This window comes from Heloderma suspectum, chromosome 3 (genome assembly GCF_057233095.1).
Source record: "Heloderma suspectum isolate Gila_16-S chromosome 3, 16-S_ref, whole genome shotgun sequence".
In the NCBI taxonomy this organism is placed as follows: domain Eukaryota; kingdom Metazoa; phylum Chordata; class Lepidosauria; order Squamata; family Helodermatidae; genus Heloderma; species Heloderma suspectum.
The window spans coordinates 109,128,647-109,146,105 of record NC_139460.1 but is presented as its reverse complement, the minus strand read 5'-3'; the positions used below and the strand labels follow the sequence as shown (position 1 = coordinate 109,146,105).

Below are 17,459 nucleotides of genomic sequence, written 5' to 3'. Positions count from 1 at the left end.
GTTAAGACCTTTCTCTTCTCTGAGGCATTTGGCAGCATATGGGTTTCTTAATCAGGTCCTAGATTTGTCTTATGGCTGATTGTTTCAAATTGTTTTAGATATACGTTGTCTCAGTGTGTGTGTTGTCTGTTTATATGTTTTGATGGAAATGTTTGTACACTTTATAATGTTTTTTAATGGTTTTTAATCTTTGTAAACCACTAAGAGAGTTTCAGCTATGGGGCGGTATAGAAATGTAATTAATAATATACAATAATCTTAAATTTTAGAGGATAACTGCATTAACATACAGAGGCCTAAAAGTTACATAAAAACATAATGCCAAATTCCAGATGTTAGCTATGCTTCCAGAAAAAGTCCACCTGCTTTGAGAGGATTACTGCACATGGTTCTTCTCATAGAAACAGAACTGCCTGATACACTACACTAGTTGTATCTTTTCATGCACCTTAAGCCCCAACATTTTACATCTTTGTCATTCTTATGGGAGAAACCCCTAAGTAAGCAGAAATGAGCAATATTTCTAGTAGATTGTCCATAAAACAAAGTGTAAATATTTCTTCATTGTTTTCTGTTTATTCTCAATGACATAAAATCTGAAAATCTGGTGATCAATATTTTCTAGAAAACACTTCTGTCTTCCAAAATGTATGCAGATATGCCATTGCTGTCCTTAACAAGCAAGAACCCAACAATGACAAATCTGGCATACTCCTGCCTACCTGTATCTCTGGTATTATATTTTTCACACACACACACACACACACACACACTGGCCCCCTTTGGAGACAGGATTTTGCTGATCATCTGTCCTAAGAGCGCTGGAATGTGCCTAGGAATACTGCTCACATAAGCACGACTACTTTCAAACAGGTCAAATATATTCTGAAACAGCAGGGTTTTATGAATATTTCATGAATAGCTTAGTTAGAATTTTAGGATTCAAAAAACAGGAAACTGGGTCAAACATGCCTGGTCTGAGGGTTTTGCTTGCCTAAAATGCTGAACGTCTAGATAAAACATATTTTTCAAAGCTGAACAAGATGTATGCATGTATTTAAAGTAGTCTGTTGCGAGCAAAGCAATTTTAACTGTCAATGTACTGAACTAGAACATTCTGTGGATAAGCTCCCACAGCCCTGCTGGTTTCTGTCTTCCTAGCTGTTTTTCTTTAGTCGGTTTGTTTACCTAGAAAGCTAAGCTATTTACTATTAGAAGCAAGGGAGGATCTACTGCCCTGGACTCCTCACCCTGCTTCTAAACTCGCAGTGGTGCTTACCTTGCCTGTCTGCTTAACTTTTTATTGTCTTAATACTTTGTCACTGGGGCTAAGATGCTTTATTAGGTGTTGCTCTCCCTTACACTCATAGAGCTTGGCTCCTTCACAAGCCTGTTCTACATGTATAGCCTTGGCTGCTAGCTTGCCAAGCTAGCTTTGCCCAATTAGGAAGGTCCCAGTTACAAAAAAAAAAAGGATGTGTATAGCTAAACTATTGGGTTGCACCAGGCACTAGTGAGTGGAAATCTAGGTCAGGTGAGCCCCCTGGGATGGAGATTTTCATCAGGGGAGTGGACAGTAGGTGGGGATTAAGGAGAGGATGTAGTTAGAGGCTGTCTGGGAATGCAAGGGGCTGAATCACTGAACATGGCTTCAGTGTACTCTTTGTACTCTTGTTTTTAAAACTGAACTGAAAGCTGAACTCTTACATTGGACTGAGGTCTAAACCTAAACTTTATTTTACAAGTTGCACTCAAAGACCTAAAACTGAGCGTACTCTCAGCTTGATCTGAAAGCTAAGCCTATACTTTTTCTTTTTTGATAATTAGGTCTGCACTGTGGCCCTTGTCAATACAGAGGTATATATTAGTTTTTTACCCACTTTCCCAACTTGGGTTTAGTCTTACGGGGTGTTTCCACCAGCAATTTACTCTGAACCTGCTGCGTGTTGAGGTCGTTAGGGATACATGACATCGTGGCCATCCAGCAGCCACCCTAGCGCTTATCAGGGAAAAAACGGATTTCCTGAGCCTGCTTAAAGTCCAATTGTTTTCCTGAAGTCGAGTTCTCCCCGGTATAATTGGTGTTTGACCCAACCCCCACATTTAGCTCGGATATGCTAGCCCTGCCCAGGGGTGTGCCTTCCACCGTGACCCCTGTCAAGGGGTGTTTCCTCCCATTGTGCTGAATGAGGCTTGCCCTCTCAGTGACCACAGAAATAACAGAGAAGCTCCTCAATTGACACAGCACATTTTAAAGCCCAATTCCTTAAGTGTGATTAAGCGCGATCTCAAGGTCCGATTCATTGCCTTAGGAAGTAACTCTTTCACAGTTTCCTTATAGAGATCCTGTGTGTTAAAATGGGGGCTGGTTTCCTTCCCTTTCCCACAACAAACCCATTAGTGTCAGCTCAGAAGTAACTGCCATTGTGCTGAATAAGGCTTGCCTTTGAATGCCTACATCAGAACTTACAGAGATTCCCCCTCAATTGAAATGGCACATTTTAAAGCCCAATTCCTTAAGTGCAATTAAGCGCAATCTTCGAGGCTCCAATTCATTGCCTTAGGAAGTAAGCACTTCACAGCTTTGTTGTAGATATCCTGCAGGGCTGGTTTCTGTCTTTATGTTTACTGCTCTCTTTCCCACAACCAACCCATTACTGTCTCCTCAGAAGTAACTCCCATTGTGGTCAGTGAGGTCCTGTTGGTTAAAATGGGGGCTGGTTTCTGTCTTTGTGTTCTCCCCCTCCCTTTCCCGGCACAAGCATATGTGTGTCTAATCAGAAGTAACTCCCATTGTGCTCAATGAGGCTTGATCCTGAAATGCAGGTGCATCTAGACTTTCAGGGGAAAGGAGAAAGGGGTGTGGAGGAGAGGGAGAGAAGCCTCTCTTACTGGTTGAGCAGCCCCTGCCAGTCAGATGACGTTCACTCCAACCCCCTGTCAGGGTGGACACTGAGCCCACAGAATCCCAGAGTAGTTCTGATTCTGAGGAAGAGGAGTCGCTCCTGGGAGAGGAGCGCGCTCCTCTTTCCCAGGGCCAACAGCTGATGGAGATTCCTCCCACCGGCATTCCTAGCTTAGATAGCAGTCCTGGGAGTGACAGAGCGCAGGAAGCAGACTTGATGGACGTGCGACGCCGATGCAGAGAGCAGCGCCAAATGGAGAGTGCGGAAAGGAGGCGTAGTGCCCGCTTGGCGCACAAACGACGGTTGCGCCCAGAGGATCCAAGGGAAAAGGGGAGGGACTCTCCCTAGCCCTTACGTTCAGGGGTCTGCCAGTGATTCCCTTTCAAACGGGGACCAACTGTTCCAACTTAGGGCATAGGTACTCTGCTGCTCATATCTAGTTGCTAACAGTAGAGTTGTTAAGTTATAAAAGAGGAATAAAGCTTTGAAAAGAATCCCTTTGTCTGTGTCTGGACTTGGCTACTGGATTAGACTGAGAGAGGCCTCCATGGAGCCCTTGACACCCTCACCCCCACCAGAAATTACGTTCTGTGAAGTGATTTTTGCTGCTGCAGAGAATCTGCTCATGGAACCCTGCTCACAGCAAAGCCGATTCCTTTTAAAAAAAATCCAGTACTCCTCCGTTAGCTTCCCCTTCTATTGTCATGGAAACATGGCCTTAGTATCCAGTTGAGGTTTGCTACAACCACTCAAGGCTTCTCTGCTAGAGCGGAGCTGCGAAAAAAGTCAGTTTCTGCATGATTCCCCCAACCCCTGGCCCTTTTGAATATAACTCCCCAACTGTACATTTCTAAAGAAGTACTCTCCTGGGATTTAGTTCCCTTTCCTGTGCTCTTGTTTCAGCTTCAGCTATTGATTAATAAATTAAATAAATGGGTAGCACTTATATTCTCTTCCCTGCACAGGTGCTTAATTAGTGTATTTGCTTAACTTCTTATTATCTTGATGCTTTTTCACTGAGTCTGAGATGCATCATCAGCTGGGGCTACTTGCTCTTGTAGAGCTCATGTATTCATGAAGTGTGCTTTATACATAACCTTTTGAAGGAAAAAGTAACACCACCAGTGAAATTAACTAGGCTTTCCCCAACTGCTATCAGTTTTATTGGCATCTAGAGAAGAGGAGAGCAAGGTTTTCCCACCAGAGATAGGGAGATAATGAAAGAAAAGGTGAAGGGGGTGGGAAATAGTGTTCATACAGTCCAAATAGAGAGTTTCATACTGGGAGGAAAAGTTAAAATGTATGGGGAGGGGAGGGGAGAGCCATTCCAAATTGTACAACTCTGTGGGGAAAAAAGATTTAGTGGAGCTCTGAAAATGCACTTTTGGTGATATAAAAATGCAGGTAGTTGAAATGTAATGGTAAATCCACTTTCCTGCATAGCTATCAGTTGATTTAAAAATCAACTTTAAATCCGTTGATTTAAAAATCCAATTTAGGAGCCTTTTTGTGACTATGAATATCCTATACACACACCTCTGGTACCTGAGATTAACCAAGACTATGGTGTTTATAGGTACATGTCTCCTTTAAGAATCACTGTGAATGATATTGATACTGGACGTGTTGCTTAGGGGAGCTTTAAACTTTACTCCCTGCTGTACTCTCAATCCAGATGGCCCCCATCCACACCTAATATTTGCTCTGGATGAAAAGCTTCTATTGGCATGATGGGAGCTTTTCTTACAATGCATATTGGTACAATCCTCAATCAGGACAGCAATGAGGGGAGTAAAAGATTAATGACCCCTATCCTCCTCTACTAGGGTCTTAATCTGGATTGGGCCCCCTGTACTTGCTTTTAAAAAGCTATTCATGCCATTGCTAATTGACTGAATGGCTTCACATCCAGTTCAGTCCTGTTTTTATGATGGGCTCACACGATGGAAATACTGCAGAAATGGCCTTTTCATATAAAGAGAAGCAACCCAAAATTGTGTGGCTGAATTCACAGAATTGTGTGTGTGGATGTATATAGATGCACACACCTTCCTTCCAAATGCTGAAATCCAACACCAGCACTGAATATTCACTAAAAATCAGCAACTTATAAGCTAAACTTCTTCAATACATTTTGGATTCCATTTCATCTCTAACCTTAAACCAAGAAAACTTTCTGACCATCACCTTTGGTAAAGCCAGTATAGGTGGCAAAAGATGAAAGTACCACACCTATATGATTTTCACCTAAAAACTTGAGCTGCCTTGGACACACATGTGGAAAGGTGGGATGTAAATATTTTAGATAAATACAAATACAAGCTGGCTAAACGTGTAAAGTATACAAGTAACAGAATACATGCTTTTTCTTATTTTTTATTACTGTGATTTAACCTTTTTAATCGTACATATGTTTTTTTTATGGGTAACATTACCAAATTCTAATAGTTCACAACCTTGGCACAGTGCACTTGAGGTATATATGTTACTGACCATTTACAAAATTGGACATACTCAGTCTTTTTCTTTGTTTGTTACACATACTCTTGGCCAGTAGTCAGTATTTTATCCATAAATCTTTACGTAAATCTCTGTTATTTCCATATGTTTTGTCAGTATCTCTACCCAAACCAGTTGTGAACAAGATAAGTACTGCTTTTAAAGACTTAATGTACTCTAATAAATGCATTTGCAGTAAAAATGTGACTCAGGACACATTTTTCTGTTAGCATTCTCATGGTGTGATTTAGTACTAGAATGTTAAATGGCCAAATAACAAACACAAAAGAAGTTGCTAAGTATCTTTTCAGTTGTGTTTGCTAAAAAGGATCTGCAGTTATAAGGGGCTGCTAGAAGGTTAACTATCAAGAGATTCCTCAGTCGTGCTTCATATGTCCATATAACCTATATGTCATTATAATTGTATCACAAAGCCTGATCTTCTCTGCAGTTTTGCCCTCTAAGGGTTTATGGATTTAACTGAAGCCAGATTGGGAAGTATAATAGATGGTCCCATCATGGGTGTTAGCAGCTAAGATACCTGGCTCAGAATAGGAAACTGAATTATATTACGTTACCATAAAGCCCTAAACTGACTGTTGTTTGGTCTCTTCCCTCTTCAGCCCCTGCCAAAAATATTTAAAAGCTACAACTAGCTCATCCAAGTGCCAGAACATCTAATTCCACCCACAGATGTTTTCTGTACAACTGCTTTTTTTCACATCATCACATTTTATTTTGAATGCTCTCTAATGTCGACGTTACAATATTGCTTCACTTTTTAAAGGCTAGAGTGTCGGTGACAAAGAACAGAAATCTCAAAGGTACTCCCATGTACCATGCTCCATATCTTTCACTGAAGCTTGTTAACTGAATCTGCGTTATCGGTGTTTGTCATATTCTCACTGAATATATTTTCTTCAGAAGAGGACACAGAGAATGATGTCAATATGTTGTTCACTTTAAATTTGCATTCCTAAATCGATTTGAGTTGAGAAGTAAAATGGTTCTAATAGATGTATTTCATTTTAGATTGTTTTCATACATGTTGATTTGTCTCCTTTTTGTTCATTTATTCAGCACTTAGGGCAGGCTGGCTACCACCACCACCACCACCACCTGCTCTACCTCCTAGGCCTTTTGTACCTCAGGTATGTATAGAATTTTGACATGAGGATACTGTGCTTATTGCTGGCTTTAAAAGAGACGATGGCCATTGTCATAGTTTTCATATAGGCAAGGAGCAATTTTTCCTGGCCCAACTTCCTACAGCAGGGGACCCCAACCTTTTTAGACCTGTGGACACATTTGGGAATTTGAGAAACTACTGTGGGCACCACCACAAAATGTCTCCCACTGAGAATGTGGCTAGTCACATAATGGCTGCCACAGGGGCCTGGCTAAACAAAAGTGAGCTAAAGAGGTGGTGGGGAGGAGAGAAATAGTGAGGCTAGAAGCTGGGAGGGAGGGGGAAATAGCAAGGCAAAGGGATAGACGGTAGAAAAAGAGCCAGATTAGCAGCTGGGAGGGGAAGAAATAGCAAGGTAAAGAGATGGGGAGAGAAACAGGGAAGCTAGAGGCTGGGAAGGAGGGGAAACAGCAAGGCTAAGAGGCAGAGAAAGAACAAGGCTAGAGGCTAGGAGGGAAGAAACAGTGAGCTAAAGAGTTGGAGGAGAAATAGCCAGGCACAAGGGGAGAGGAGAGAGAAAGAGCAAGACTAGAGGCTAGAAAGGAAGAGAAAGAAGACTATCTTAACATTTTCCAAGGTTTTTATTAAAAAAAATTTTTTGAAGGGGGCAGGGAGGAGTGAGTGCCACTGGAGGTCCCCACGGGTGCCGTGTTGGGGACCTGTGTCCTGCAGTGTATTCACTGCGTGTGCCAGCAGGACCTACCAGTAGTGCTATGGGAAACTAGCAGTTCCTAAAGCAACAACCCCAGAAATTAGCTGAAATGCACTTGTAAATGGAACTTGCACTTGTATATTCATGAATTTCTTACTCTACCCCATATTCTCTATTAACATAAGCATCTCCCCAGTTCTTTTTAATCTAAACGTTTGTTTCCTGCATATTATTTTTTCGCATTGTTTTATCATTCCTTTTCCTTCTGAACTCCTCTTACACTAAGCCTTACTCCTGTCCGGAGAAAATTATTCCAAAATTATTTTCTGCAAGTTAAAACTGCAGTTAAACGTTAACCCAACTAATTTACCCCCACCCACCCCAAGCTTTATTATAGGCTTCTTCACATGGAGCTTTTATCCTGATATTGAGATTGATTACTCACGGAAGTTTACAGGTCCTGTGGCCCCATCTGTTTACACTACATAAAAAGATGGGCTATATTTGTATCCTACAGGTTTCTCATCCTATCACAAATGCTGAACCAAATGCTCAACTCAAATCAAGCTACATCGACTTCAGACTTCAAGAACAGGTACAACTTTAAATTGTAAATGTAAAACTGACATGTAAATTCTTTCTTTCTTGCGCGCAATTTGTTTGCCCCACCAGTGGGTACTAGGTTAGTTTATGCTGACAGAATTGTTACCCTGAATCAATCAGTAAGTAAATCCAACTCTGAAATTTAAACAAACCAGTCTTAACTATGTATACTAAGAAGGAAGTTCCATTTCAGTGGGGTTTACATCCATATGAGTGTGCATAGGATTACAGTACATGATGGTTTACCATAGAGTCCCTAGGAGAATAGTGTTGGGGAATACATTTTTGCTACCATATAGACTGCTACTAACAGAAAAAATACTCTTCCCTGACTGAATGCAGCCAGGGTGCATGTAAGTGGTGGAACAGTCCCTTTCACATCTATCCTGTGTAAAAGGCTTACAGGAGGAGAGGAAGTCCCATTACATGAACAGAATTACAGAAGACCACATGCATAACATTGGACGTTAACCCCATGGAAAGAACAGCATAGCAAATAACTATCCCGTGCATAGGCCTGCAGAAAAACAATCATCTTATCTTGCACATCTCTATGAATGTGCATGCATGGGATTAACAATGTCATGCAAGTGGACTTCTGTTCATGCAGTGGGACATCCTGTCCTCCTCCCTGCACCCCCTGCCCACCAAATCTCTTCTGAAGGATCCCCCAACCCTCCAGAGCATATTTTTTTGGTGGGGGGGGGCATGGAGGAAGCTGCATGGGGGAGGTGGGAGGAATCCATTCCACCAGCAGTATCTGTTGCGGACGGGCACCATTGGGTATAACCCATGATCATATGTCCACAGGTGTGGGATCAGTTTATTACTTGTCAAGGACTATTGTTCCAGTGTTTAATTCTCTTAAACATCAAACGTATTTCTTGGTTTTTATTTGCAAGTCCAAGTTGTTATAACCAAGGCCCAAGGCAGATGGGGATGCAATTGGTAGCCCAGGCAGCAAGTAGGAACAGCTTACATATTAGTATCTTCTTTCACCCCTGAGCAGCCACAGTAAAGTGAACTTCTAGAGCTATTTGGTAAAGCTTGATCTTGCAGAGGAAGAGGAAGCATTCCTCTTAATCTGCTGTGGTTTAGAAAGCAATTACAACACACAGGTTTTATCTCCCGAAACACCTCTACAGAGCCCAGAGATGGTTTTCTGGTCCAGTGGAACTAGGTGAAAATGCAATGGTAGCTCTGTAAGCAGCATCCCAACAGTTTCACAATGATTTGGGCAGAGAATGGTCTAGCAATGGTAAGAACCCTCCCTGTTTGAATACCATGCTGTCGCTTGTTAAAGAAAAGCTTTCCATCTACACTTGCAGTGCGGTAAAACAATATCCCATGTTAAACTGTTCATTTTTTCGTTCAATATTTTTAAAAAGATGAGCAAAATGTTGGTATTTTGGCTATGACTAAATACCATTGCTTTCTCTCACCTTGTATGCCTAGCAATCAAAAACTGCTCTGAAGTGGTAAAATATACATACTAGCTGGAGCTTGTAATTCTGTTGCTCAAGTAAAGCAACTGGAGTTGTTATAAGCATATGGGTTACATTACTTCATGGGGCCCTTGGCTGAAAAGAGCCTACATAAGTACAAGCAAAAGAGATCTGCTTTTAAAATAGAGGAAGGATGGAAATGATTCAAAGGGAAGCAGAATCCTGGCATTACACACTGTTTATCTATTTTTTATTGTGACTGGTTTTCTAGGCTCATGAAGAGGGGGGAATCCTTGTAATCATTACTGGTCACATAGTTGAACAGCACTATTCTGAGGGTTCTAATTCTGCATAGGTGACTGAGCGATACTGGGATGCAAGCGTGTGCAGCAGCTCGGCTTGCCCTGCTTACAGAAGCTGCTGTTGCATCTACCATCAATACATTTCTTGGACATTAGACTGCTCACACAAATAGAACACTTTTATGAGCAGTGATTTGCACCTATCAGAACCAATTTATAATGAAAGGGCCAGCTTTTAAGCTTTTGACAGATTGGCCTAGTAGAAATGGATGATCAGGTTTCTTTTGGAAGTGTATCAGCTATAAAATTGGCCTTGATGTCTAAACTGAACATCATCAAGCATTCCTAAAATTATAACACACATCTGAGAGATGAAGAATTAGACTAACTAGGCCAAATGGCTACCCAGGCTAGCAGAAGAAAGGAAAAGAATGCCAGTTGCCACTAATAATATCAAATAAAACTCTCTCCAGTGCATCGAGATGATCCTTCCTTCTCAGAGGTGGTCTGCCTGGCCTTGTGTCGCGTTCTTTCGTCCTCCCCCCTCACAGTCAATACACTCCAGAATACCAGGCTTCAGGCTCACTACTTTATTAGTTAACGACTGCTTTCCTTACAAATGCAAATTCTAGGAAATTCTCATACTACAAAGAAAACAGCTACTCTGCACAATTATGAATACCAACAGAGGAGCTGAAGTGGAAGTTAGAGAAGTTGCCAGTAGTCTGAACAAGAACTTCTCGGCCAGACTAGCTTTGGAGTGATGCCCCTCTCTTACGGTGGCTTCCTCCTACGTAGGCTTTCACATATGGTGGAGCGCCTGAGCTCCACCTCTAACTTTTTCCGCTTTGCTCTGGGACGGACCCTAGGATCCCTCAATCCCGAAACCTGGGCTGTCATGGAGGAGGGGGGCATGTTCAGGCTGAGCCACCTGTGAGCCAAGGTCTTGGGAAGAAGGCCTTGCCATATCTGAGCTCACTAGGGAGGGAGCCTCCCCCTGTTCTGGCTGTTCCCATTCCGAATCTGAGCTGCTAGATATCTCCACATGCTCAGATTCATTCCTGACACCTTGCTTATGATTTCCAAATCTGAAGCAGCTACTTTTCAGCAACAATGCTCCATGTAATAGCTATACAAACCCCTGCAATCCTGCTGTCTGCCAACTCTGTCCCCATACTGGGGCAATACTGTCACCTGACCGCACCTGCTCATTCACTTGCATATCTTCTAAAGTGATATACACCGTAACTATCAACGGTACCCTTCTGCCATTTCACATAAGTCAGTTCTTGCCCCAGAGAATAAATGCACACTAATAAGACACCCAAAATGAAACTCAGATCAATAGGAGTAGCATTTCAGTCTCTCAAGAAGACATCCATGAGCAGCCTTTAAAAAGACTCTGTACTCCAACAACACAAATTAAAAAGGGTGACTCCAGCTTGAAGTCACCAAATGGAAATTCATTAGCAAGTGTGACACAGTCGAACTTCGCTTCAGCAAATCTTGAGAGTAGCTCATCCACTCTAAAATGGTGTGTACTGGCCAGATTTCTAAAGTCTGGTCAACTTAATCAGTGCAATCTCTTCAAAGGCCTCCCTAGAAGTTCTCTTCTTAAGCATCCTGTGCTGAGATGTGTTGGCGGTTAATCTCATTGTGTGCTGTTTTCTGCCACATAAAGCAGGGTGGCCAGTTACACCTTTTCCTTTAATTATGCCTTGTCCAGAAGGGCTGTGGATTCTGTCTGCCCACTGTGTTGCAGTTTATACAGACAGGAACACTTGAAATATGAATCCTTTTACTGGACAGAAATTTCCTTACTGCTTGAAATGACCTCATTCCAGCTTTACCCTTCACTGACTGGCTTTTCACAAGCTCTAGTTCAGCCTTCCCCAATCGTGTGCCCCCAATGTGTTATACTGCAACTCCCATCATCCCCAGCATTGTCCATGCTAACTAGGGGAGGGGAGTTGTGGTCCAACCCACCTGGAGGGTGCCAGATTGGGGAAAGCTGCCCTAGCCTGTAAGAATTTGTCAGTTATTCATTGGCTCAAAGCCATGCATGTGACATTCTTTGGCAATGGGAACCATTTCTTTGTGAAAAGGTGGTCCTAAGAAATTGAGTTCTCTCTCTACCAGCTACCTAGAGCAATATTCCCCAACCTGGTGACCTCCACATATTTTGGAGCACAATGGCCAGGCTGGTTGAGGATGATGGAGGGTTCTAGTCCAACACATCTGGAGGGCACCAGGCTGGTGAAGCCTGGCCTAGAGAGTACAGATCTAGCGCATCATTTTTCTGGAGTTCCTTAAGTCCAGGTAATACATGGCTGATTCCTTTGTGAACAATCAGAGTAGTGGTGGTTTTTACTACTCCATTTGTAAGTTCTGACATTTGGGGAGAAACTAGTGAAGTGCAAAGTCAGGAAGCTGACAAAAAAAACCTGCTTGCCCCTGTTGTCATTGTAGCACTCCATCTGCAATACGAGGATAGGTGGATATTATTTTAATAACAACATTGTATTATTGTAATAATATATGTGAAGAGCTTTGAACACTCAAAAGCACTATATCGATGATGATGTATTACTTTGAAAAGAACCACATGTGCGCACATGCATGTACACACACACACACACAAACACACACACACAATGGCTGGGTTCACATGACATGATAAGCCATGATGGCTTACTTTTCTGAATTAGCCATGATGGTTAATTGTATTGTCTGTGAGCAGTTTTCCCCAACCACAGTAGTTTATTTAGCCAGAATAAGCCACCTTGATAAGCCATGGTCTGAAGTGAGATTTATTTTAACCATCATGTCCTATGTTGTCTAGTGTTCCAGAGTGGTTTAAATAGAGCAATGAGAACTGCTGCTGCCGCTTTGCTCCTCTCAAGCAATCTCTGTTTCTAAGATCTGCCTAGCAAAGATTATGCTCTCTGTCCATCTCTGCCCTCACCCCTCCCTCAGCAGTGCACCCTGCAAACTTCCAAAGTGTCAAACCCCCTGCGTTTGCCACAGAGAGCACAGGGTTTTAGTTCCGCCTCGGGTGCCTCCCCATGACAGGAACCTGTGTATGAAATTGTGTCCCATTCCTGCAAACTTTTTGGTGCGGGTGGGCAGAGGGAAAGGGAGTTGCAAGGAGAGGTAGGGAGCACCACGGGTTGGGTGGGACAATGGTGGTGGGGGTGCAGGCAGGCAGTGCAAAGGGGAGAAGCATGGAAATCCGGTTGTTAAAAATTAAAAATACAGTTGGAATAGGAGTTACATGAACAGTCCGACATCATTTTTAGGGCAGGTTGCCAACTGTTTAAAAGAGAAACAGCCTGGTCTGCTCTTATGCATCTAAGAGCAGCATGGCATATATAAATCAGCAAACCAATGATTTCTAATCATGGAGATAATAATAAGTAACTGCTATTGTTTGCACATCAAGATACTGTTAAAGGCACAACTGCAGTAGCAGGCAGAAAAGTGGGCAACCTTCCTGATCTTTTGGTCTACAGTGTGAAGAATGTCTTATGAAAAAGCCCTAAAATATTCTGTCAAAGGAACAAAAAACTCCCTAATCAGAGTGGCTGGACACTGAGAGAAAATTCTGGTTCTGTGGATGGCTGTGCTACAGACGGCCTCAGTGGTGTGAGGAGAAGCGGGGAGCAGCGCAGCTTGGGTGGGGTGATGGCAGTGGGGTGCTGAGAAGCAGGTAAGGATAAACGCCGAGATGAGATTGGCAGCGACAAGGCAGAAACAGAAGAAGGCACCCCGTAATGCACAGCCAGCCAATTGGAGAGGGGAACGTGCCGTAGCTGCGGTGCAAGGGTTGGCGGGGAATGCTATCCAGTGCAAAGAAAGCTGGGATACCATCCTGGCCTGGAAGGGGTACTGTAGGGGGAGGAGGGGCAAGGGAGGAAAAATAGCTTATGCGTAGCTTATTTATCCAATCATGTGAGGGATCGCAGTAGCTTATTTTACAAATAAGCGACTTTGAGTAGCTAATAAACCATGTCACTTAAAGTGACATGCAAACCTGCCCAATGAGTGGTATGAAAAGCTGTGCGAGCATAAGGATGCTCACAGAGGAGGAATTCCTCCTCCCCCACTGTTCTAGCTTATGCAAGCTAGATATTCCCTTATTCGTTCTCCCAGTGCAGCCCCTTGCCCCACATCCCAGGCCTTTCCTTTGGGTCTTCCAACCTTCAGGGGAGGTTTTTGGGGTGGGCACCAACGGCTACAGAGGGAGGGGTGGGGACTTCCTCTTGTACCAGTGCAGCTTTGGATACCACTCAAATGTTCTTCTCTCTCTCTCTTTACTCAGGGTATCTATATGGACCCACTTAGGAGACCACTTGATACATCTCACAAAGTGCACTTTGGCCCAGAACAGTTTATATTGCATTTGTTTGTCTTTAAAGTTCTACAAGACTCTTTGTTGTTCTTACTAGCATAGTGAGTGTGTGGAGAAAATTATGGACGGGGCCGGGATTAGAAAATGAGAGTGATTTCCCTCCTACATCTCTATTCTCCCCTAGCAGCACTAATGTGTTAACTATAACATGGAATAAAGAGGATAGTATTTCTATCCTACCCTTCCCTTTAAAAAAATATATAACTCTACAGAACCTGTTCAAGTCATACAGTTTCCATTCATTCTAGTATTTGAGAGATAAGCACCTTAGAGTGAAATGGTCCCAGTACCTTCAGTTGAGGCAATTTCCCAGAACAAAAAACACTACCCTGCACATCAAAAGGTCACCCACAGCACTTGAAGCCTGGATTTGTGCGAATTTAGCACGATGCAAAGATTTGCTTTCTTATATACCTCATTCTGGAAGAGGAGAAATACAATTCCTAGTTAACCTAACAAAGGAGAAATGTATCTGCAAATGGAATTTGGAGGTGGAAAATTGGCTTAAGACCTGGGAGACATATCCAATTCTTTCATTATATGCCAGTATCAAATAGCTGCCTTATATAGCTGGTACCAGATCCTCCTTTGTCTAACTTTTAAACCAGAATTAAGATTGCTTTATTCTGGAGAGAGTCCAAGACAGTGCTTTTTCCATGTGTAGTGGGTACATGACATGGTACAGAACTTTTTGCTTAATATATCAGACCTGATTAGCTATAGGCACATGCTGTCCTATAGAGCCAGCCTTCTTGAAACATTTTGATATCAGTGGGATGACATCCAAGTTGTGATCTGCCCTTGATTCTTATTTGCTACTTACAGCAATGGCAGAATTCCCCCCATTCTCCATTGGTTTGGCAAAGTGTGGGATTTTCTCATTGCTGAAAAGATTGCACACTAAAGTTAAAGGTGGCCTGGGCAGAGCTAAGCCAAAGCTTTCTACATAATTATTTTATGTATTATTTTATCTGAAACACCCCACTCTTGAGCTGAAAAGGCTCCCAGGCCTTGCCCACAGGCTAACAGACTAAAAGGAATGAGGAAAAGGGGGTGCGCGTGCGAAGGGAAGGGAAAAGGAAATCAATACTGAGGCACTCATTCTTAAAATTGCAAAGCCCTTATAATGAGTAGCTTGAAAGGAAACAATTCAGAGAGAGAAGGAGTCAAATGGAGCAGTCTCAGCAGGAAAGGAAAATGTGGGGGGAAATTGCTGGGGGGAAGGGCAGGGAAATGGGAAAAAGCCACACACACACACACACACACTTCCTTCCCTGGTCACAAGCAAGCTGGAAGGGCTTTGGAACTGGTGGATCATCTGCCATGTAGCTGCCTCCCAACCCATTTAAGATTGCTCTTCAAGCCTCTAATAGTAATAAATAACAAGAACAGTATGTATACATTGCTTCATACTGTTAATTATGCTATCGTCAGTTCATGTGGATTTACAATGCAGATGGCTATTCTAATATTTTATGTATTCTATGAAATAAATACACAATGGCAGAATAAAATAGATTTAAATGAAACAGAGACCATCTGTTTACTACCAATCTCATTGGTTAGATAAAAGAGAGCTTTCTCAGAAATTCTAATATCACAGAAAAATACCTTTTTTGTATTTTATGTAATACTTTAGAAAATGAGAGCCCTATTAACATAGCCATAGAAGAGTACACATACTGCTTTCCATTTTACTTTAATCTGGTTTTGTGAAACTGGAGTATGAAAGAAGATTGGTAATATTTCCACCAAGCTCCTATTCATTACTTCTAAAAGCACTAAGCGCTCCTGCACTTTATATATGTTATTGCTTTCCCCCAAAACCTTATCACTGACTCTCAGACAGCTCTTTAAAAGAGAGAGAGAGAGAGAGAAGCTTATCAAAATTTGAGGATTGCAGAATGCTGCAAAAGCAGTCAGCACAACAAGATCTTGGCAATTTGTTGTATTTGCATCCCTATAGGTTTTCTTTCTGTACTATCACTTTTCCACTTCTATAGCAAACTGTAAAGAGAAACGTATGGTTCACTATGGTGGATACTAGGCTTGCAAACTGAGCAAAGAAGGTTTAGCTTCTTTGGGGAAAATGCCTTAAGAGGAAAAAAAATCATCCGAAGCTTCAAAATTAGTTGCAGTTTGAACAGAAAAGAAATCCCTCTGAATTTAGTAGTTGAGTAAATTGCTAAGTGTTTTAATGGTTCTATTTTCCTCTTCCTCCTCTATTGCTTGGCTAACTACTTCATGCAAATAGGGTTCTCCAGTGTTTAGTGGCAGCACACACACACACACACACACACACGCATGCTTGTTATGCATAACAGACACTTGAACAATGCATTATGATATTCATTATTTTATTATTTTTGTTCCTGTATACCTGTGGAAGAAAAATGTTATATATGCAGCCATTTTGAGAAGTCATGGGAAGTAAGCAATGTACATGATAAGATTGTCACCTGAATGAGTTGCCAGGTTGTCTGGATTTCTCATTAGGCTTGTACACAACCAAATACCTTCCTAGACAGAATTCATCATGATTTTCTTGTAGCTTCCCAGTCCATGCGCATTCGGTAATTTATGCTGCATACGCACAGGGAACCCATGGACAGTCATGGTGTCTTGACTACATATATGAATTTGTTTAATGTATGAAGCATCCCTCAGTGGCAGTAGAATATTAATGCATGTTAGGTTGCAATCCTATGCACACATACTGGGGAGAAAGTTCTATTAAACTCAGTGGGGCTTACTTCTGAATAGACAAAAGATTACATAATCAACATTTAAGCTGAAGTTCCTCTTAATTAAATGTGAATATGAGCAATTTTTGCTATGAGCTAATTTGTTTCTCTAACACAGCAGAGACATATCTACCTATTCTTGTTTTATCTGCCAAACAGTGGTGGATGCAAGATCACTGGCTATTTAAGGTGTCAGAATAACTAGAACATTAAAGTGCATTCATTCTTACACATGTGCTCTTAGAGCTGGCTAAATTTATACCTATCATATTATACCTATCATCTCAATACCTTTGGAAATGCCAGCTTTAGTCAAACAGAAGAGTGTGTGTCATTCTAATTTGAAATTTTGTGAAAGTTTCCACTAGGTGGCACTTTTGGGATATGACAATCAGACTGTATTCCTTGTTTGTTTCTGATTTTTTTCTAATTTCAAATAATGTTTATGTATTTAATTTGCATAAGATTCCTGTGTGTAGCGCGTCCCATATAGATTTTGCGTTGTACATCCCACAATGGAGTACATTCTTCATAATAACTGTGCCAAAAAGCAGAACAATCACAGGCTGGCCAACATTTCTTGTGACAGTTAAAATAACTGGTTTGTTTTGCTAGGCTGTGCCTTAAATACGACAGGCATCTCTGGAAATGGCATATGTCTTGTAATTAGGATCAGGAAAGTTACTCTGTAAGAGGTATGAAAGTTCA

At 41.9% G+C, this 17,459-nt stretch overlaps 1 protein-coding gene and 1 long non-coding RNA gene across 9 annotated transcripts in view; one reads left to right on the top strand and one right to left on the bottom strand.

Moving 5' to 3' along the window:
* The window catches only part of REPS2 (RALBP1 associated Eps domain containing 2), a 112,486-nt gene that overhangs the window by 74,176 nt on the left and 20,851 nt on the right, over positions 1 to 17,459 (top strand). For 5 of the 7 annotated variants that reach the window (XR_014789175.1, XM_084844094.1, XM_084844092.1 and 2 more), the window contains 2 exons: positions 6,486 to 6,556; positions 7,764 to 7,841. Coding sequence is in view for 5 of the 7 variants with exons in the window: in XM_084844094.1 (XP_084700220.1) it covers positions 6,486 to 6,556; positions 7,764 to 7,841 (149 nt within the window). In the remaining 2 variants the exon portion in view is untranslated. Of the gene's footprint in view, positions 1 to 6,485; positions 6,557 to 7,763; positions 7,842 to 8,994; positions 9,126 to 17,459 lie in introns of those variants that run through there. The other 2 variants (XR_014789176.1, XM_084844096.1) reach the window with 2 other exon arrangements.
* The window catches only part of LOC146350052 (uncharacterized), a 33,134-nt gene that overhangs the window by 15,119 nt on the left and 556 nt on the right, over positions 1 to 17,459 (bottom strand). The gene's annotated exons all lie outside the window — the stretch shown is intronic.